This window comes from Rhinolophus hipposideros, assembly GCF_964194185.1.
Source record: "Rhinolophus hipposideros genome assembly, chromosome: 2".
NCBI classification, from domain to species: domain Eukaryota; kingdom Metazoa; phylum Chordata; class Mammalia; order Chiroptera; family Rhinolophidae; genus Rhinolophus; species Rhinolophus hipposideros.
The window spans coordinates 83,118,875-83,142,548 of record NC_138048.1 but is presented as its reverse complement, the minus strand read 5'-3'; the positions used below and the strand labels follow the sequence as shown (position 1 = coordinate 83,142,548).

At 38.3% G+C, this 23,674-nt stretch overlaps 1 protein-coding gene across 3 annotated transcripts in view; it reads right to left on the bottom strand.

Annotated features, from left to right (window-relative positions):
* The window catches only part of VEPH1 (ventricular zone expressed PH domain containing 1), a 208,968-nt gene extending 187,233 nt beyond the window's left edge, over positions 1 to 21,735 (bottom strand). For 2 of the 3 annotated variants that reach the window (XM_081029346.1, XM_081029348.1), the window contains exons 1-2: positions 21,395 to 21,592; positions 11,926 to 12,220 (exon numbers count right to left, since the gene is read on the bottom strand). In XM_081029346.1, coding sequence (XP_080885472.1) covers positions 11,926 to 12,063 — 138 coding nt within the window. In that variant the 5' untranslated portion in view covers positions 12,064 to 12,220; positions 21,395 to 21,592. The other variant, XM_081029347.1, reaches the window with a different exon arrangement.
* Between the last annotated feature and the right edge of the window lie 1,939 nt (positions 21,736 to 23,674).

Below are 23,674 nucleotides of genomic sequence, written 5' to 3'. Positions count from 1 at the left end.
ATTCTATCATTCCAAGAGTCTCCAAAGTCAAGACACTAACAACAACAGCAGCAACAACAGTGGTCCCAGAGCTGACGATATCACTGGGGTTTCCAGCAGAAGCAAACTGCTTCGAGGGGTGAAACATTCAATTCAATTCATTCAGTATTTACACAGTAAAATTCTATATAAACTGAATTCAAATATCCAAAATTATAACACCCAAGGAAATAAGCCAATATGAACACTTGTCAGCAGATTATTTAGTCACAAACTTCAGGTAATTATCGACTTCAAATTGTGCTATTATATATTCAAAATGATTCAATGTATAAAGGAAAATTCTTTCTTTGTGCAAAAACCAAGTCACTTTAAAAAAGACAAGAAAAATGTTAGAAAGAACCATAAATTTCCAGAAATGAAAAACTCAATGAATGGATGAAATACTGAATAAGACAGAAATAAAACTAGACTCAGTGGATTGGAATATAGAGCTGAAGAAATGAAAACATAATGTATCACACAGAGATGGAAAATACAAAAGATCAAGAGACATGGAGGATAAAATAGGATAGAATACAAAGGATATGAGGGCAATGATTTTTGTCTGCTTTGCTTACTATTACATGACCAATGCTGAGAATACTTCTGAAAGATAGAAGATACTTAAAAAACATTTGTGGAATGCATAAATGAGTGAATACATGGGATTTCTAAAAGAGAGATTAGATGGAAAAAATAATATTTGATACAATATTTTTAAATTTTCCAAAATTGATAAAAGGTATAAAGGTCAAACTCACAAAATACAATGAAAATTGAGTCAGAATATACAAATAAAGCCATATCTAGATACCTAATAAAACCATAGAACACCAAAGACACAGCGAAAAATATTAAAATAGAGAAAAAGTAGATAAGATATATAGAATAACAATGAAACTAACAGAAGATTTCATAATAGCAATAGTAGAAATTACTGAGACAGAAAAAGACTGCCAATCTCGAAATTTATGGCCAGGTAATTATCATTCAAAATTAAGGGCAAAGCATTAATGATAACTTTTTCAGAAAAACAAACATTGAGTTTATCACTAACAAATCTTCACTAAAGAAACTTTTAAAAACTGTATCCATTGGAAAGTGGACACTAAATTCAGAAGAAAAAAAGAGGAAGCCAATAAAACAAAAGAACAGTGAGGAAAAAATAGGGAAGTATTAATTATTCAAAGTAAACATTGGCTGAATTTTTTTTTTGAAAGGGTTTATTCATTTTTTTACATTTTTTTTTTGCCTTTGTGTGTGTGTGTGTGTGTGTGTGTGTGTATGTGTGTGTTGAGAGCCCACTGGCCCATGTGGGAATCGAACTGGCAGCCTTCAGAGTTAGGAGCATGGAGCTCTAACTGCCTGAGCCACCGGGCCGGCCCCTGAATTTTTAAAAAAATCAGTAATTTTAAAGAATAGGTGGGATAAAAATGTTACTTAAGAAAAACATATAAGGTGGGCATTAAAGCATTCCAAGATCCTTATGGTAATAGGAGGAAAATAAAGCTATTGAATAACTTTAGATGTAGTTATTGTAATTCTACAAATGTAAGGTGTCAATTAGAAGATGTCCCATTATGAAGAAAGAGAAAAGACTGCCAATTAAACTGTGAGTTACAACATGCCTTAAAGAGAATTCTATGGAAAATATGAATTAATGGTACTATCCTCTCTCATTTCATATACCTTATCTATTCTTTTTCAAGCAAATTGCCTATTTCTCTTATTTTCAGTTGCATCACTTTCTGTAGTGTAATAGACAGTCTTTTACCAAAACTCAGTAACAAAAAGTTCTCTTTCAGTTTCTGTAAAGCTCGGTTATTGTTTTGCAACAAAATGTGGAATTTCTGTCATTCCCCCTAATGATGAATATTTGGTTCACTAATATGAAAATTATCTTCTGGTGCTTTCTTTCTATGCCTTTATGCATTGCAATAAGTTTTTGTTTCAGTGCCACATTCTATTTAGAAATTTCAGAAACATTTTAAATGGATATTTAACTCAGCATTGGTAGTAACAACAATGCACCTAATTCAGTTGAAATGGCAACAACAGGAAAAGCTACAGTTAATTCATGCACATTCAGGCAATGGCAACTATATTATGCTTAATGACAGCAGATTTCGTAATAGCAATAGTAGAAATTACTGACCAAGAGCAATTGCAAGATTGCAGTCAATTATGAAATATATACATGTATCAGAGATATAAATATGTGAAAAATGTCTGTCTTACAGTTGATGAAATATGGTGAATATGCTTGCTAAAAATTTAGAGGTAACTAACTACTAAAAAAATAGAAATAGAACGTGTAACTTCCAAATCAACAAAGCCAATTGAGGTAGAAAATAAAATAATAAAACTCAGTCAATTAAAATATAGCAAAAGAAAAGATAAAAAGAAATTTAGAAAAATCAGGAAATGTAACACACAATAACATGGAGAAATACATCCAAACATATCATTTATAACAATAAATATAAGTTGACAAAATTTACCAATTAAAAGACAGATTTTATACTTGATTATTTTAAAAATCTATAAAATCTTCGACAAGTCAAATTAGTAATGTCTCTGTGCCTCAGTTTCCTCATCCATAAAATAGGGATAATGTTAGTACCTTTATCTCAAAAGCTATTGAAAGAAATAAATATATTAACATGCGATAAGCTCTTAGAACAGTTTCTAGCACACAGTGAATGCTGCATAATTATTAGTTATTATTACTTACACAGATAAGCCTTAAAATATGCTACAAAGAAGTCTCAACCATTTCCAAACAACCAGTCTCATGCAGTTTACATTGTTTGACTATAATGCAGTTAAATTTTAACTTAACAACAGAAAGATTTTAAAAATTCTTTGGGAAAATAAAACACAAACTTCTAAATTTCTTACAAGTCAGAAAGGAAATCACGATCAAAATAAGAGAGTATTTAGAATTCATTATAAGAGAGTATTTAGAATTTAAAATGAAAATACTATATCTCAAAAACTTGTGGGATTAGACTACGTGGTCTTGTGGTTATGTTTATAGTCTAAAATGTTTTTACTAGAAAGTAAAATAGTTAAAAAAAAACACCAATAAGTTAATCATACAACTGAGGGTATTAGAAAAAGAACAGAAAAATATAACCAGAGAAAAGAACAAAGAGGAAAATAGTAAACATTAAAAAAGAAGTTAATTACAAAAAAAAAGATACTATATAGGTGATTATTAAACTAAAAGCTTTTTTAAAAAAGACAAAGCTCTGAAAATACTGATAAAAGAATGAAACAGTAAAAAAGAGCATTTAAATACAAATGCAACAGAACAAGAGAAATAAAAATAATACAATTTTATGCCAATAAATTTGAAAACTCATATAAAATGTATGATTTCCTAGAAAACATATTTTATCAAAAGTGATTAAAGTAAGGCTACTGCCCTCCTCCCCAATTTTCTTCAAAGAAATTGAATCCGTAAAAATCTACTTTAAAAAAAACCCAAACCAAAAAAAACCTCATGGTACCCAGAGGGTTTTACAGCTTTCTATGACATCAAGGAATAGATCATGACAATCTTATAAAACTCTTGTAGGTAATAGAAATGTGGAAACATTTCCAAATTCATTTTATGAGATTAGTATGTAGAATTTGATACCAACCCAACCCAGGAAAAAGACAGTGGATGAAAGAACAATTATAGACTAATCTCATAGTTCCAAAACTTTTTTAAAAATAGCAAATACAATCATGAAATATATTAAAATAAAGGTCAAATTTCATTTTATCCCAGGAATGCAATAATGGTTTTATATTTAAAAAACCTATTACGGCAATTTACCACAATAACAGATTAAAAGGGAAAAACAGGATTATCTCAAAAGAGCAGAAAATGCAGTTGATAAAATTAAAAAGCTCTTAGAAAAATAGGAATAAAAGGGAGCCTCCTTAGTCTGATAAAGGGTATTAACCAAAAGCCTGGAGCAAGCATCATATTTACATTGGAAAGTCAGAAAACTCCCTTTAAAGAACGAGAAAAGGATTCCTGCTATCCCCAGTCTATTCAACATTGTTCTTCTAGTGAGGACAATGAAACAGAGAAACCAAATAAAAGGCAGGACTGAAAAGGAAGGAACAAACCATTATTAAGATAATGATTGGGGTAGGCCCGGTGGCTCAGGTGGTTGGAGCGCCAGAGCTGCCATGTGTTGCTGTGAGCGGCCACTGACCCAAGGCTCATAATACCAGCATAGACCAGGGAACTGTGTTCTACACAATCAGACTGAGAAACAATGGCTTGAATGGGAGTGGGGTGGGGGAGAGTCAGAAGAAGGGGGGAAAAAAGATGATTGTACAAGTATACATAAAAATTTCTAAAGAATATGTTTTTCTCATCTTAAATTCTTTCTAGACTTCCTACTTTCGTCTAATTACTGCCCTATTTCTCTGCTCCTCTTTATAAGAAAATGTCCAGAGTTGTCACTGCTCATTTTCTTCAACTCTTCTCCTCCCATTATGTCTTCAACTAAGTCTAATCCAGTTTTCACCCTACTATCCAATGATACCGCTCTTGTTATGTCACATGACCTTGACATGCCTGAATCTAATGTTAGTTCTCAGTCCTCATCTCCCTTTACCCATTAGCCGCATTTGACATTGCTCTGTCCTTGATACAGTTTTCACTTGGTTTTCAAGACATCATGCTCTTCTGACTTTCTTCTTCCGTCCCTGGACTTTCTGTCAGTTTTTTTGCTGGTCCTTCATCATTTCCTCAACCTCTGAGCACCAGGCTCAGTCTTTGGACTTTCTTTCTTTCTACACTCACTCCCTTGGTGATCTCATTCAGTTTCAAGACTGATGAGTTCGAAGATGAAATTGTCCAGCTCAGGCTTCTCTCCTTATCTTCAGACTCATATATCCAACTATCTTCATGACATCTCCAGTCAGATGTCCCACACTTTACACATCTACAGAAGATCTCTTGATTCCTTCCTACCTTTCTCCTCAGATATGTTCCTCCTTCAGTCTATTCCATCTCCCTTAATGACAATGTCATCATTCTAGTTTTTCAGGCTAAAAATCTTCGAAATTCTCTCTCTCTTTCTCCCTTTTTCCTCCCTCCCTCCCTCTCTCTTTACAAACCATATCAGCAAATCTTATTGGTTCCACCTTCAACAATATATCCAGAATCTGAACACGTCTCACCACCTCCATTGCTCCATGATTGTCAGTCTCTATTCTTCTTATCTGGATTATTGTAGTAGGCTTTTAATTGGCCTCCCTGATTTCACCTTTGCCTTTCAACAGACTCTTCTCAAAATAGGAAAAGGAAAGTCAGAACTCTCCAATGGCTGCCCAAGGCCCTACAGGATCCAGGCTCTACTTCACTTCTGACCTGTAGTCCTATGATCCTCTTGCCTTGCTCCCTCTGCTACAGCCACACTGGCCTTCTTGTTTCTCAAAAACTCCAGGCTGCTCCCAAGGGCCTTTGTATTGGGTGTTTCTTTTGCCTGAAGTGATTTCCTCCAGGTATCCATAGATATTGCTCCTTCAACTCCTTCATGTTTTGCTTAAATGTCAGTTTCTCAGTATGTCCTACCATCTCTGCCAATTTAAAATTTCAAACTTCCACTTTGTGTCCTCTTCCTCTACTTTATTTTTCTGCACAGCACTTCTGATATGCTACATATTTCCCTCATTTATTTTGTTTATTTTCTGCCTCACCCAATTAAATGCATGATGGCAGAGACTTTTTGGGTCTATTTTGCTCAGTACTGTATCCTCAGCATTCAGTACAGGGCCTGCACATTGTAGGTGCCTCATATATTTGTTGAATAAATGGAAATAATTTTATAGACAAATTATTAGGATTAAAAGAGAGTTGAGTGAGTTTATTGGATATAAGATCACTACAAAAGTGTCAGCTCTGTAAAAATCACCTGAAAAACTAGTTGGAAAATACAATTTTTGAAAAAGATTCCATTTATAGTCTCAGCTAAAAAATATAAAATACTTACAAACTGAAAAAAAGATGTATAAGATTCTTAAGATCCTTAAGAAAAAATTATAACCCTTTATTGAGATATTTAAAAAGATCTAAATAAATAGATATACAATATCTACAGAGCAGAAGATGTTATTTTTCTTCAAATTAACACCCATAAAGATGTTAATTTTTTTCAAATTAATCTATAGACCTAAAGAAATTCCAATCAAGACACTGACAGAATTAATTATTCATGAAACTAGAGAAGCCTAACACAAAATTGTTAAAGAACAAAAACAAATCAAAACAATTTTAAAGAAGGAATTGGGAATAACTGTCCTACCAGATATCAATACTTATTACAATAAAAGGTAAAGGCAAGCTACAGTTAGAGTAAGAAATGTGTAACATGCACAAGCGACAAAGGATTAGGACAAGAATATACAAAATCTCCTTCAAATTAATAAGAATAAAATATATTTTAAATCTCAATAGAAAAACAGAAAGGAAAAAGAAACCTACACTATTAACAAGTACTTTACTGAAGAGGAAACCCAAATGACAAATAGCAAATAAACATTATAAAAAAGAGGGGAGTGCAAATTTAAAATAACAATCAGATACTGTTTCACTTAAACTGACAAGAACTTTAAAAGTTTGATAAAAGCAAGCATCATTGGTGAGGGCATAAAGCAACTGGGACTCTCATCCATGACGGCTGGGAGTGTAAATTGGAATAACTATGATGGAGAACATTTTGGTGGTTCTCAAGAACAACCAAAGAACATTTATTAGAAAGGTGAAAGTATATAAGACCCCCAAATCAGTTGTTTCACCCATAGTGTGTACACTAGAAATACTAGCAAAAAATTTGCCAAAATCGTTAATTATAAGAATGTTCACTGTAGCACTCTTTGAATAGTAAATGTCCATCAAATAAAGAATGGATAACCAAACTGCAGCATAGTCATGTAATGGAATACTCTATCCTGTTGAAAACAAATGAACTGGAACTGCATGTACCAACACAGTTAAACCTCAAAAACATAATATTGAGCCTATGACAGCATTTATATAAAGTTTAAAAACATAATATATGGTGCTATAAGTAATTTTGAATCGTGGATATGTAGCAAAGAAATAAAAACATGCCTAAATAAATACCACAATCAAGATATTGGTTACCTTTGGGAGGAAAGGGAGTTGAGAAATGGATTATAGATTGAAATGCAGGTGATTTCAATTTTATCTAATTGTTTAAATTGGGTGATTTTTGAGTGCCTAACATTTTTTATTATCAAAAAATTAAAGTGAACTGGAAGGTGGGTGGAACGATTCAGCATGTATGAACATCATATGAAAGGTGGGGTTGGGAGCCGGAGAAGAGGATGAATCCATAAGATGACAATCCCACCAGAAACAGGATGGGAGGAGAGCCAAGGTAGTAGAAGAAATAATTATTAGGTAAAGGTATTCCAGAAAGGACTTGAAATGAAAAGACAAAACTTAAAGGCACAATTGGGGAACTTGGAGAGAATTATGAGTGAGAAGTCACATTTTCAAAGCAAAACATAAGGAGTAAATATTTTTCAGAAGTGTTTTTGAGTAATATGGAAAAAGAGGGCATGGACTGCAGAATGGAATCTAGTAAGTTTCAATTATTTTGTGAGTGACTTTAGGAGAATTGGAAGCTTGCTTATCAAATTTTCTGATCGACAAAGCTTGAATGATAACTAACACATTGGACAGAATCATGATTTTTAAAAGGAATGGATATCCTGTAAAAAAGAGCCTAAAGGGCATATTATTGCAATGGTTTATAATATGACATAAATTACTTTAAAAAGTTTTTTCAGGTTATCTAATTACAAGTTTTGATTCAACCTGAGGATCTCTGCCCATCACAGGATAAATGTGCCCAACTGTGTGAGGTTATTATTGGAAAGAAATTTTAGAAATGGAGTACCTGACTAGTCCCAGCAGTTTTTCTAAAAAATTGGTTCAAGTACTAGGCAATGATACATTACAATAATAAATTAGGAAGATTTCAGGGGAGGGTAACCAGAATGTTGAGAATGTAGGCAGTACTTGGAAGTTACAATAAGGCATCCTCCAAGAACTTGGAAACAAGATTGCTCTTTGAGGATTAAACAAACACACACACACAAACAAACAAACAAACAAACAAACAAACAAACGGTCCATGTGTATAAATAGGATTAGCCAGCTACTGTGGTAACCCCAGATACTATCTGTATATGGGTGATTTCCCAGTGAGTTAAATATAATCTCAGGGAGGCAGAGCTGACATGTGATTGTAATAGAGGAGGAAGAAATCTAATCAATAATAATATTCCTTGTCTAGAGAAAGACTGGGGAAACAGAGTTGGAGAGAACAGTATGGAGTACACAAGAATTTTGACCGACTTGAGTTTTATTTTACATTGTAAATCAGTAAGTCAGAATTCTAATTTCTAATTCCGAGTCTCTCATTTGGATAGCATGATTTGATAGCATTTCTCAGGTATTGACAAAACTGTTTCCAGACCTGAGACTAGAAATGTGAGCTGGTGTAGCTTTTCCCTGTCATAGGCTCCTTCTTTGTCATGGAAACCATATGGGCACTAAGGATGTTTAGCTGGGACGAGAGAACCCAGAGGTGAGATTAATACCTATCTTCATATGTTTAAAGTTCTTCTAGGGGTTAGATTCTTTTGATCGTTGGGGCAAAGAACAAAACACAATGGATAGAACAAAGCGTAAAGAACAAGACTTCATCTGGCCAAAAGGAAGAGCACACTGACAATCTGAACTTCCAACACTGGAAGAGGTATCTCCTTGTCAGTTAGGATTCTTTGGTCCCAAGCAACGGAAAAAGTCTGGATGACTATAGCAAAGTAGCAATCATAATTAAAAGATATAATGTGGCTCACAGATTTGAAGAAAATGCTGCAGTACTTTGCCTTAGAAGGGCAGTGACCAAAGCAGCTATGGTGATAGGAAGGCAGGAACCAACGGACTGTTTCTTGGGGGAACAATCATTGTGGTAAATCACCCTCTGCTGATATCTTTCCTAGAATTACTGGGAAAGAAATTCTGATTGGCATAGCTTGGGTTAGATGTCCCCACTCTTTTCCTCCCTCTTCTACTGGCCATGTCAAAGTAGGGTCTTGGCTGAAGGTCCCATCAAGCTTCATGCAATGGAAAGGGGAAATTCACTAAAGCAAAATTGAGAAGCAGGAAAAAATATAAGAAACCTGCTCATATTGATGAAACCTCCTCATCGTTGCAAGTGCAGAAGGAAAATCCAGCTATTTGTTAGGAGTCCTAAAGAAAGAAGGGATTTCTGTGCTGGAATGAAGTTGGAAAAGATGATTTTGAAGGTTCTATGTTTCTAATGATAAATTGAGAAGTGGAATCGATTACTGAGCTCCAGGGTTATTGATTAGCAAAGGACCGATAAGGAAGATCTGGTCCTAGTCCTAAGGGAAGGATAGGATGCAGCTAACAGAGAAGTAAGCCATAGAGGAGGTCTGGTGATTCAGTGGACTGATCACTGGCATTGGTCGTTGAATGTCATGGGAAGTGAGACATCATGGATGTGTTTTAACAATGGAGAGACGTGTAATAAAATCTGGTTTAGGAAGTTGACTCTGGTAACTGTTGGTAAATTGAACTAGAGAAAGGCAGGACCAAAGGCAGGGAGATCAATTGTTTTGACAACCAGAGCCAGGGTGACAGCAGCAGGAAGGGAAAAGAAGGAGCAGATGAAGAGGCGTTTTTCTGGCAGTGTCTACAGAACTCACAGGGCAAGAAGAGAGTGAGAGGAAGGGGTCAAGAGTGACTCCAGGACAGGATAACTGGAAGAAAGATGATGATGATTTCTAATTAAGATACATTGATTTTTGAGGTGCTGGACATCAACTAGTATGAGCTTGAAGCTTAGGGAGAGATGTCAAGGCTGAAAACAGAGATTTGGGATTTCTTAATGTAGAGATTGCACGTGAGAGTATATGAATAGATGGCTTTCTATAAGGACAGATTATCATGCAAAAGGACAATCATGTCTTTTTAGAGAGAAGTAATCACTAAGGACTAGAACCGCTGGAAATCATTTCAGGAATAATGAAACGAACTGGCTTTTAAAGGAATAGAGAGGGAGAAGGAATTTCACGAAAGGACATATTTATAATTAAGATTGATTAAGAAATTTAAAAATTAGATTGATTTGCACAATCCCTCTAAAAAATGATTATTTTTATTCTGTCACCCACTTTTTCTATGCCATGGTTACTGATAGAGAAATGGAAGACGTGAGATGCGAGAGAAGTTAGTAGATGAAGAACGCAGAACTACTGACTGTCTAGATCTGCTGGTCTGGTGGGATTGGAGGGCTTAAAGGATGGACAGTTCTCCTGATGACAAGGGACCTGCCAGACCTAATGGTTAAAAGTGGGATCCATAACAGAACTTACCAGTGCTAAAATTCTGAATTTAACATCTGTGAGACAAAGCAATTAATGAAAGAAAGAAACAAACAAAATCACTGACACTAGTGACCTCTAGTGGAAATAGGCTTTGGTATATTATATACCATATATATATACATATGCATATGTATATATCTATATATATATACATATGTATATTAGATTAGATGAAAATCAGTGGTATATTAATTTCCAGAGGAGTGTGAAGAAAGGGACTGCTGGCAATAACACATAAATCCTACTCAGAAAGTGGAAATGTACCAGGAATACTCTGTATTTTGAATCCGTCTGAGTTGATTAATGTTCTGGAAAAACATGTGGACACATAATTGCTGTCAAAGACATTACCTGAGAAAAGAAGAGTGTTTGGGCAGTGACTTCACTGGTCCCCGAGGGAGTCTAGCATGTTGTGCCAGCCGAAAACAGAACATGCTGATAGGCTGCAGGAAGAAGCTGCACTGGTTGCTAGCAGACCTTTTAAATGTTTCCCCATTGTAACATGGAAGAAAGCTGTTATTTCTGAAGTGTGTACACATTTGCTAATTCAGTGTTTTATGGCTTGAGTCATACTTCTTTCCTTTGCCTACTGGGAATTTATGCCACGTGTTGGCAAAGGCTGTTGAGCTGGGAGAATGTGAATGGGTGCTTGGTGGCCTTGGCCTTGGAAATGGGACCAGTCTCATGAAAGGTCCAAGTGTGATTAGGAAGGTCAACATCAAACCATATTCCCTTTGGGAAGTGCTTTCAGAATGCATAATCTTGACAGTGAGAAGTAAAGGAATGGGAGGGTCGATGGAAAATTTAAATTTACTTGATGATACTGGGGGCTAATAATGGATGAGTTGAATTAAACGGTGGGCAGTATGTAGAAAAAGGAGCAAAGGAAAGAAAAAAAGCAAACAGATGATACAGAAGCAAACAGAATCAGCAGGACCAAGCCCTGGGCAACTGTCACTTCTGGCAGCAGAGTGATGGTTGTCCTGGTCTCATGTTACTTGCACCGCAGGAGGTGTCATCCTGCCTTCTTTCATTATTCAGCCTCCACTGCATACCCTGCTTTGTTTACTGATGCTGCAAGGCAGCCTGGCAGGTCTACTTTTCCCCGGATTCGCTCCCTCTCCTCTCCATGTCATTCCAAGGCTGTAGACAAAACCCTTAGATAAGCCTTTTGTGAGAATTTACACTTTGGGCTGCAATTTCCAGAGTTCTGGTCTCCCTGAGTGGGCAAAAGGTGGCCTGGCTGCCCCCTAAGTCAATGACTTCCCTGGTGTTATTTCTTAGATGCCAACTAAACCACAGATATAAGCAGAGATAAGAGAGACCAATACTGGTGGTCCTTCCTCTTTCCCCTACAAAAATCGTTTCTCCTGTGATATGTACCATCATTTGATTCTAGAATAGATTGTTTCAGAGGTCTCCTCTAAAAACCAGTTTACTTACTGAAGATGAGCTAATTAGTTTGATTTGCTCCAAAGCTTCTGTCAGGCTGTCTTCAATCTCAGAGTCATCTAAGGAAAAGAGGTCCCCGGCTCGTGAAAGATCTTTCTGTCCCAAGACCAGTCTGAACAGGTGATGCATGATGAGGAGTTTGATCGTCAATTGACTTTCTGCAGGCCCAGGGCCATGTGTCCCAGTTATCAGAGGTTAGTAAGACAAAAACATGTAGCAGGAGGTATACTTTGGATTCGTTGAAAGGTCATTTTTCTCCAGACTTTGAGATCTTCTTGGACACTCTCTGCAAGAGAAACAAATGACACAATGTAGCCATTACTGGAATGTCATGAGCTCAGAATGTGAATTTGGTGCCCAGCAGAGAGGGGAAAAAAAATACCTTTGGAAATGTGCATAGAATAACAGATTCTGGCTTGATGGTCTTCAAATGAGCTCTTTCATTATTTTTGTCTCAAAAAGTCCTGTCAAAAATTACTACGTTTCTCGAAAATTTAATTTGAGCCTTAAAAGCAGCGTAAATCCCACACCTATTTACCTCTTTTCAATATTCTTTCTACTTCTCCCCATGCCACAAGCAAACAAGTGGACAAGCAACAAATATGCCCAACACTTGCCAGATTTCCCCCAAACAGATTTCCATAGAAACCAAACTGAAAAGGGCAATGGAAGGAAAGAGAGAACACAGGAAACACCTTTTCAACTCACTGCCTGGTTGCCTATCTTTTCCTGGACATGGAAACCAATGTTTTCCTTCTTGGCTGGGCGTCTTTGCTATACTGACCACAGAGGCTGCCCTAACACTCAGTCCAGAAAATGATCTCAATGTTTGTCCTATTATTATGCATTCTCTAAATAAGTTACAATGAAATTAAGGACTCTGCCTAGGAGTTATGTTAAATAAATCTTAACAGGACGTGAGTATGAACTTGAACTTGAACATTGAACTTGAAGGTGATAGCATTGCAATGCAGGCTAAAGATGAAGGGCTTAGGGAATCAGGAAATCCTCCCTCTATTCCCACAGTTGAAATAATAAAAAGTCCCACTGTACTTCTCACTCAATTAACAGTCTAAAGCGAGTAGGGAAATGGCACAAATTAAGTATCTGATTATTCTCATCAGCTCCCTTCTGGGCCTAATAAAATCACAGACCATTTGCACTGGTAGAGACCTTCGCAATCACTTAATGGCCAGGGAGGTTTAATGACTTCCCCAAGGCCCCATGGTAACTGTGGCACTGCTGTTCTGATTTCAAGCCAGTGGGCTTCCCTAATGGTTTACGGGGAAGTGGAGTCATCTTATACAGGCCAGTAACTTACAAATGCAGCCACGTGCTCAGAGAGTGAAAGCCGAGAGTGATTTATTTAATATAAGCAATAGGTGATTCTGCCCAGCATTTTACTCTGCTTGTGCTCCCCAGAATGAGTGTGCAAAGGGAAAAGAAAGTTTACTGCTTACTTGGTTGGGCCCCAGACCTCCCCTCTGAGCTATGACTGTGGGAGCACCTCTCTATACTGAATGCAATTTTAAAATTTAAAGATACATACTCTCCATGTAATATGGTCTCTAAACACAAGCCAAATCCTTCACCAGACACTCAATTCAATAGGCTACCAATAATAATCCAAATGGTGAATTCACAGGTTGTTGAAGGGACTTCAAGTGTAGTATTGCCCACATGAAACTTTTGTGCTACCTACCAGCTTTAGAAAAATGACACCCAATACTTACATATGCTTGTCTCTGTACCAGGCACTGTTCTAGATGCTTTGTAAGCATTAACTCATTTAACCCTGATAAAAACTATATCAGGGTCCTTCATCCCATTTTGCAGGTGAGGAACTCAAGGCATTAAATAACTTGTCCAAGCCACACAGCTCGTAAACTGGAGAGCTGGATTTTGGATCCAGAGTGCTAGGCTCCAAGTTCATAACCACCACGGTATGTTGATTCCCCGTGAGGTCCCATGTGAGGCTACTATTAGGAATAAAGGCCCTCAGAGCATTCGTAACATTTAAGGATGAAGAGATGGGTAGAGTCTTAAGGAAATGAATCCCTCTTCTTTCCTGCACTGACCCTGCATCTTTGCCCCTTTATGCCCTAGGATTTAGGCCAACCAGAGAGCAGAAGAGTCACAAGGAAGAGAAGCTTAGAAGAAGAGAAATGAAGAAGAGTGGTCGGGAAGGTTTCAGGGTGTGAGGAGAGAGGAACGAGGGTCCTACAAAGTGGTTTGCACCCTGGCAAATGTGAAAGGGTGAATTACAATATCTACAAGAAAAATTAGGACACTGTTTTCCTGAATTTTCGCCTTAGTGCATTATCCCCCCGTCCAGCTTCAGACATTTGAAGTGAGAGTCTCAGTGAAATAAGATTCAGGAAAAATAAGACATTGGATGGAAATGACTTCACCTTGACTAGCTAGCTTGTTGGTCAACATCTGGCCTTTCCTGAAGCAGTCAGCTGCCCCACGCATATCAGAGCCAGAGCTTTCCACACTTAACACCTGGTGTGAAGCCTCACATTCACGCTTCCCACTTCAGCTATTACTCTTGAGTGTCTATCATATGCAACACATTATTGTTCAACACACAGGTGTGTATGAAAACTTTCACACATCTAGGGGTGGGGAAGGGCGAGATAAAACTTATACCAAACATTCTACAACACAAGGATGATCCAGAGAAAAGTCTCCAGTGAACTGTAAAAGGAAGTTTGGGAAAGTATAAGGGATAAACATGTCTCACAGGGGAAGATCACAAGCATGCCTTTGTGGAGGAAAGGGTTTTTGAGCTGAACCTTTTAAAATAGATTTCATTCAATGCATGAGTCCTGAGTACATACTCAGTTTCTTGCCTGGGGACTGAGGTTCAAGTCCCAGCCTGGCCACTCAGTGGTTATGGGACTTTAGATTCATGCTATTCCCTTTTCCAGTCTCAGTTTCTTCATCTGCAAAATGGGGCTACTACACGCCTAGTTTGTCTCATCAAGTTATTTTGAAGATCAAAGCTGATAACATATAAAAGAGCTCTTTGTAAAATAACGACATGAACAGCTAATGTTTAGCGGGTGCTTACCGTGTGTCAGGCATTACTCCAAGAACTTCCCAAGTATTGAGTCACTTGACTCTCATGACAATTCCATGCAATGAAAAACTGATGTTCAGAGAGGAAAATAACCAGCCCAGGCATACCTGGAGAGCAAGCTGCAGAGTGAGGATCGAAGGCAGTTGGTCTCCCAGGACAAAGCCCTCTCAGGGTTGTGTACAGTTGTACACATGACACGTGTTTGATAATTATTAAGCTGCCTCCCTTCCCATCAGTCCTCATTTAAGGAGTATCTCACTGCTACACTACACTGCCCGTTCCTAGATAAGGATCAGCAAGGCACGTTATTTATTTTTCAGCAGCTCTGATCAATGTTTTGCTCAGGTGTCTGGCTTCTTCTGCTGGTCTCTTTGCAACAGCAGAGAAAGTCACAGCCAGATCAAATTCAACCTCATCTTCTGAGAAACTCGCTACCCTCCATTCTAAAGTCCTAGTCCTGTGGCCTATATGAATGTGTGCAGATACACCCACCACACTCACACATATGCACACACATGTGCACACTCAGAAACTTTCTATACACCAAGCTCTTTGCTAGACACTTTCTTCTCTCGTTCTCCCATCAACCATGCAGGTAGATATTGTTACCAAAGAGGAAACAGGACTGGTGAGTGTAAATATTGTGTCCGAGGTTACACACAGAGCCAAGTTGCACAGCCAAGTAGGTCAGCCTCCAAATCTGGCTTTTTTGAATTACAAAAAAAGGGGTTATAAAATTCCTTCTTATTCCCCACTTTCACTCTCATAATTTCTTTTTTTTTTTCAATCTTTAAGGGAATCCTAATCTGAAGCCTAGATTCTCGTTAATTCGTATAAACATTTTTAAGCTATTGGTTGACAAGTCAGATTTCTGTAAGGAGAAACAGACACCACAAAAAGAGAAATGACTCTGCACCCAGCATGACACATTTCAGGGAGTCACAGCTCTCCCCACAAGCTCAGTTTACCTGCATGCTACTCCTCAAAAGCGGGCTTGCTGTTACTCAGCTGTGTGTTTTGAGACTGGGCGGGAGATTCGGGCAGAGGACTCCAAGGGCACAGCGAGCCGAATCCACTTAGCTCAGTGAACCTGAAGTTGTTCATTGCCGGTGCCGGTGCTGGTGCAGGGTGAAAGAATTCAAGGAATGCAGCCTGATGCCATGGGCACCTCCAGAGCTGGTCAGGTGACAAGCTGTGCCTCACCCAGTGGAGAGAGAGTTACCTCTGAGTTACATGCTCTGTTTCCTGGGGTGAAACATAAAGCCTGCTCCAGTAAAGTAGAGTTGTTTTTAACAGAGAAAACAAAACTCCCTGTGTTCATGAAAATCTATCCTTTCCCTGGGAAGAATGGGGGGAAAAAAAACGCCACACAGGAAATACACTTTCAACAGGAACTCAAGCAGGTGACTGGAATGGCTATTGGGAGCCATTGCACAAAGCCTGGGGAAGAGAGAACTGTAACTTAATTAACACATCCCTCCCTCTAGAGATTTCACACACATAGTTTGAAACACTGAGTGTTTCTTTAGGAGCCATAGCTCCTAAAGAAGCGATCCTCTTGTTCTGCCTCTCAATAAATATGGTGGAAAATTTAAGGATGCAGGAAGTCACTAATAAACGGAACAAACCTACTTAACAAGAATGCATACTGCAGGTTCTCGAATAATGTCGTTTCCTTCAACATTGTTTCCTTACATAATTGTTGAGAAACAAAATCGATTCCTGACTGGGGCCATTGTGTGTGGATCCTGCACTTTTCTCCATGTCTGCATGGTTTGTCTCTGGGTGCCTCAGTTTCCTCCCACATTCCAAAGATCTGCAGTCAGGTGAATGGGCATGTCTCCATTGTCCTAGCCTGAGTGAGTGTGGTGTGGGTGTGAGAGCAACCCCTGATGGAAGGGCATCCAGTCTAGGGTGGTTCCTGCCTTGTGCCCTGAGTCACAGAGCAGGGATGGGCTCTGGGCCCCCAAGATCCTGAACTGGAATAAGCGGTTGGAAAATAATGATCTGACCTGTTCTTATTAATCTCTCTTAAATGTACGTATATCTCACATATATGTTAATATTTACTATTAGAAGTGTTTTGGGTCTCTATTAAAAAGTTTGGTATTATTTTATGACCAGAAATATGGTATAGGAACTTAACTCTTGTGTATATCAACTAGCCTATGGTAAAATAGGTTTCATTCTAACTTGTTTGCCTTAAAGTCAGAGTTTCCAAGAACCTATCAATGATTTTACCCTCTTTTTTCCTCACTGTATCTGCTGGAAGTTTTTTTTTTTTTTTATAAAAATCCACTTGGATCAGATATAGCAGATTTGTGCTTTCAGTATTGCAGAGAATACTTTTATCCTGCTTGATCTATTGACACTCCAAAGGAGAAAAAGGTACTGAAAGCCTCCTTTCAACAGCTAACAGTGCATTTTAAAAAAACATGTTTTTAAACTGTATTATTCTCTACCCCTATTTTGTCTGTTCCTGTGATAGGTCAACTACCCATCAAATCACCTGTCTGCTGGCAAAGTGCACAGGAAGCTGTGCTGCAGAGAAATTCATCTGTGAGATCACTAAGATGGGGACATTGTGACTGTCCCCCCCAGAGTGCTGCCCCACAAAGGTGCGTGATCAGATGGCTATACACCTCACATTGAACCAGGCCATATGCTCCGGGAGAATGACCTACGAAAATTTCCTGGACATTTGGTGATCAATGACATTTTTATGCCATCCACACATGGAGAAATGTTCCCTTGAAGAGTTTCTTTTATAACAATAGAGAAAACAGTCATCTGTGAGTAGGTGTATTCTTTTATTAGTAATTTTCTGGCTTACAGGTAACACCTCCTCTTTTAATGGAATAGACTATGTTTCTTTAGCCTTCCCTCTTCTTTATCCTTTATTCATTATTAGTGTTTCTTATTACTAGATTTTATCCAATTCTCTTACATTTTTAAAGGCATACAGCGTCCAGATTTGGACACTATGGGATTCCAATAAGAAGAGCCAAGTGGTTAGAGTGTGGAAACCTGGACAGAACCGGGCTTAGCTATGCCATTGCCTACAGTGTGGACCTGGGCAGATTAATTAAACTTCCTGAGCCTCAGGTTCCTTATTTGTACACGAGGATTATGATATAGGTTGTTGGGAGGTTCACTGAGATTATGCAAGGCATTTAACACAGAACCTAGCAGAGAGCAACTACACAGGCAGTGACAGCAATCATATCCTTAATGTCCCTTATATTAGAGGTCACTCACCTGTTAACATGTCCCCATGCCCTCCCTAGAAGCAAATACTTCTGTACTGCTACCTAATATTGGGTGCACAGCATTACACATGCCTAGGACTTTCCCATTCGAGTCATATTTATATCCCAGTTGTACTCTCCTTCAATCATAAATCTGGGTAGTTCATGCACTATCTTGAATGTGTCACTATTAATTTTTTTTTGGCAAACTTATCTTGTTCCCTGGAGAGAAAGCCTTACTCTGACGCTACCCCCACCATGGCTAAATAGTAACAGCAAGAAGGGAATGTATAATTCCCTCCAGGACACTGGAGGGAAAGTTCTTTATGACTTTTCAAGGTGACCTACACTCAATGGGTGCTAATAAAACATTGCTGGTTTACTCTATTATGCATCAGTAGATTCTACTAAATGAAAATATAGGAAATCTGAGGAAATTAGCCTATAGCTTCCAACTCGAGGTTAGAACATTCTCTGGTTTCTTCACTTCTAGAATAACCATCTTTATTTACATTAAGCTTTGGACAACAATATTGCGCATCAAAAATTTTGCAGTTTACCAAGGACAAGGGAAATAAAAGCTAAAGTAAATGAATGGGACTATACCAAACTTAAAAGCTTCTGAACAACAAAAGAAACCATTGACAAAATAAAGAGGCAACCAACAGAATGAGAGAAGATTTTTGCAAACAGTTCCTCCGATAAGGGGCTAATATCCAAAATATACAAGGAACTTATACAACTCAACAATAATAAAAAAAAACAAAAAACAATTGAAAAATGGGTGGAGGACCTGAAGAGACATTTCTCCAAAAAGGATATACAAATGGCAAATAGACATATGAAAAAATGCTCAACATTACTAATCATCAGAGAAATGCAAATAAAAACCACAATGAGATATCACCTCACCCCAGTTACAATGGCTTTCATCAACAAGACAAATAGTAACAAGTGTTGGAGAGGCTGTGGAGAAAAAGGAACCCTCATACACTGTTGGTGGGAATGCAGAATGGTGCAGCCGCTATGGAAGGCAGTGTGGAGGTTCCTCAAAAAATTAAGAATAGAATTACCATATGACCCAGCAATCCCTCAATCCTGGGTATCTACCCAAAAAAATCTGAAAACATTCATCCATAAAGACAAATGTTCTCCAGTGTTCATTGTTTATTTACGGTGGCCAAGACATGGAAACAACCAAAATGTCCTTCGAAAATTGACTAAATAAAGAAGTTGTGGTATATATACACTATGGAATACTATTCGGCGGTAAGAAAAGATGAAATAGGACCATTTGTGACAACATGAATGATTCTTGAGAGTATAATGCTAAGTGAAATAAGTCAGACAGAAAAAGTAGAGAACCATATGATTTCACAGATATGTATGTGGTACATAAAACTGAAAACAACAAAAGAACAAGACAAACAAAGGAAGGAACAAAAACTCATAGACATAGGCAGTAGTTTAGGGGTTACCAGAGGGTAAGGGGGAGGAGCACTCCAGAAGAGGGTAAAGGGGGTCTAATATATGGTATGGAAAGAGAACTGACTCTGGGTGGTGAACACACAATGTGAGATATAGGTAATGTATTACAGAATTGTACACCTGAAATTTATGTAACTTTATTAACAGTTGTCACTGCGATAAACTTTAATTAAAAAATAAAAATAAAATAAAATAAATTTGCAGTTTATTCGCCTGTATTAAAAATACCCATGGACTAACGTAGACCCATTTGGGTTCTAGAAACTTTTGATACCGTTCTCAGATAGATTTTTTTCCCTTGAAAGAAAGGATTAAAGATTCTTTTCAAGGAGCATCTTTTTCACACAGTATGAAAGAACTACAGGCGTTCCCATGGGAATTGGCCGCATACATTTCAGCCCTTCCCACAAGATGTCTATTGTTCCCCAGGCGTCTCTCAGTTTCCTCTGCCAGGACATGTTGCTACACTTCACTTCTACTAAAAGCCTCTGAGGCTGGGTTATTCCAAATGATGCTAAGGAACTCAGCCCTTGGTCTTTTCACTCGGACTCACCTAGTCTGCGTTTGTAGCAGACTTGTTACCATAAACATATACAAAACATAGGTTTGGTAACCTGTTTAGGCAAGAGCTCAAAAGCCATATTTAATTTCTAACATGCATTGCAACTTATTGAAACAAAAATAAATAGGAAACATTTTTCTTCATCGGGAATGAGGGAAACATCTTCAAGTTTAACCAACTTTCTAAACCAAGAATTTGTGATCTGTCATAATGATTTCATAGTGTATCCATTTTCACCTGTAAAGTTGGACTTTGCAGGTCAGATTTGCTCTGGAATTGATATAAATCTTGCTAACATTTTTTAATTCAAATTTTGTAGGTTTGTTTTTCCAGAAAGTATACCTAAACTCTCAAATTACAAGGAAAATTCTATGTTAAATATTTCTTTATTTACATTTAAATTCCATATACTAAAACAACTGCATGGCTAATTCAAATAATGCCTTAAGTATTTTTTCTTATTCTTTAAATTGAAAACATATATACATGTCAAGAAATGCAACAGTCGATTGCTATGGCGATTTAAATACATATTAGAAAGAACCGAAAAGTGGTTAGATTCAATTATGACTTCTAAGATATCTGAACTATCAAAGGGAAAAGTGATAGCAACAGCAAACAGTTATGGTGACGGTCCAGCCCAGCGACTGCAGTGATGCTATTGAATTTTCTTTGAAAATCATAGGCAGGGGTTGTTTCTTTGCTGGTTGCAAAATGTTTCTTGAGGTAAACAAATTATGAAATAGAAATGAGCCTAGACTATTATAGAGTAAAACAAAAATGCACATAAACCAAAAATGCACAGAGAAGCACAGTTTTCTGCTCCTCAGGCCTAGAGACGTGTTTTAATAACCCTCAGAGAGGTGGCTTTTTTACCCGAATAACTGAAATGCATGCATACGTGGCTAGACACAAAACTCCCAAATGTGCTTTATCTGCATAATCAGCCAGCCCCTGGAAGTTTCTCTGCCCCCCTAGCTTTCGCAGCCCACTGCTTGCCTCACTGCAGCTTCTGACATTTACTTTAATTAGCTTTTGTTTTGCTGAACAAAAGGACAAGAAAGAGGATAGCCATACCTCTTAGCACAGGAAACTCTGGCCATCACAGGAAAGAGAAGGCAACATGCCTGATCTTTAGAGCAATTCCTCTGCAACCCAGGACCATGCTCAGAGCAGCCCGGGAGCCCCTGCCCGTCCTGTCCTGTTGGCAAGCAGCCGGGTTTCCTGGTGCTGCTTGTCAAGCCTGCGGTACACTTGACTCCCTCCCCTGGACTCACCGTGTGGAATCCGGGCAAATGAGTAACTTCTCCTCCCTCTCCCAAACTTCTGCGGAGAGCTAACAATGGGCACAAAGCTTCACTTATTTTTACAGTAGACTTACAGAAGTTTCTGCGAGCAAATCAGTCATTTGAAAGAATGAGAAGAGCTGCCCAAGAACCAGTAATTTAGCTTCTGTTAATGAATAACCCACTTTAAGGAATCAAGGAAGTTTTAGGTTAATATCAGATGTGGAGCCTTTTATCAGGCAGGCATCAGTGAAAAGGCTTGGGGAGGGATGGAGAGAGGGCAGTAGTGAAATGAGATAGTGTTTAAGCCAAATATGATAGAAGAAAAATACCACAAAAGAAGCAAAATGGCTAAAGGAGCCAAAAGCCTAACTATGCTATTGGTACTGCCAGGGAAACACCGAACAACCTAATGAAGCCCCGCTAGTAGCACAAGGGATTTTTTTTTTCCCCAAGTCAGCGCTGTTCCTTCTTGAGCCCATCCAAATTGCTATTTCATTTCCTTTTACATCCAAATATAGAACTCCTCTTCTCAGCCCTAATACACTGGGGATCCCTTACAAGCAGTATTACATCTCCTTACATCTCTCTCACTCTCTTTTAAGAATGCTCTTCAAACCTCTAATGCATAAATTAATTGGTGGTACCCAGTGGATTGGTATACCTGGAGGCTCTTCTCTTCCATTTTAAGTGTATGACATGGCCTCTCTCCCGTCATTGATCTGAGGTTTGGCCTACACATAAGGCAATGGAATATTTCTGAGCCCTCCTAATTAGCTTTCAGTCAAAGTAAGTGTGAGTGTGGTGAGGTAGTGCGGTGGGGGAGAGGAAGGTGTATGGTGTACACTGGAAATACCAATATTTCTGTCCTTGGCAGTCATGCTGCCATGTAAGGAAATTGCTGGCTTCATTAACAGGCATACTCATGGGGTGGAGAGGATTTTCTCCTGTGTTTACCCCCCAACATCCATGTATCCTACTTCTGGTAAAAACTGTACCCAAGTTACCCTTGGGAAGCAATGTTCTTTGGGAAGAGTTGACTCACATAGACAGGTTGGGTCTTAGCCAGTCCGAGAAATTGCATTTCCCCGACCATAGTGATTTATCCAGGGGAGGTGTGTGACCCCTCCCCACCCAATGAGAGTCATGACAAAGATGAATGTTTGGCTTTGGTGGGGACAGAGTGATTCCTGCTGGACTCGATGACAAGAAGATGTAAGGGCTGGTTGCTCTTGCCATCCTGCCACCAAGAAATCCAATCTTAGTCACTTCATTTGGTCTCTTTAAACCAGCTCCCCCTGAAGTTGATAAGATCCACCCTTCACTGTAAGCCAATTCCTTAACAGCTTAAGTGATTTTAGGTTGGGTTTTCTGCCATTTGTCATTAAAAAATTCTACCAGAATTAGCCCAACCCAGGTCTGTGGGTGGGCTCTTCTGAGTCCCCACCAGGCAGCTCATTGCAAACAAAGTAGACTAGGAGACTCATTAGGAACCATCATAACAAATGCTTCCTTTAATGATAGCCACAGGCTTCCACAGACAACCAGGAGGCAGGCAAACCTGGGAAAGAATGTAGTCATTCAGTGTACCTGAAAGTGGGACTCTTTAAATTAATTCTTCTTAATGAACTACATGTGCAGTTCCCCAACTACTTCCGGTCAGCTACCTAGACTTGTCTGGTGGTTCCTAGCCACACATTGTTTGACCTCAGTAAACCTGATCATGGAATCCATCCATGCATGCACAGTTTTCATAAATTCCTTTGGGTAATTAATTTCACAGACTACTGCTCTATCTTTATCTCTCCCCCACCTCCCACTCCCCACCCATTCCTGCACAGCTCCCACCCTCCTCCCCACTCTTAGTAAATATGAAATAAAGAACGTTCTTTCTAACCACAAAGTCAGACTAAGATGCTTCCTTTACAGCAAACATATAAATTCTAAAGCAACTTTAAATGGGTAGCTTACATATAAACACTGAGAATTCCTGGATGATTTCATTTTCTGTAAATTTTCTTAACCTGAAACAAGTGACACTCCTTTAGGTACACCATTTCTGTGTTCAGCC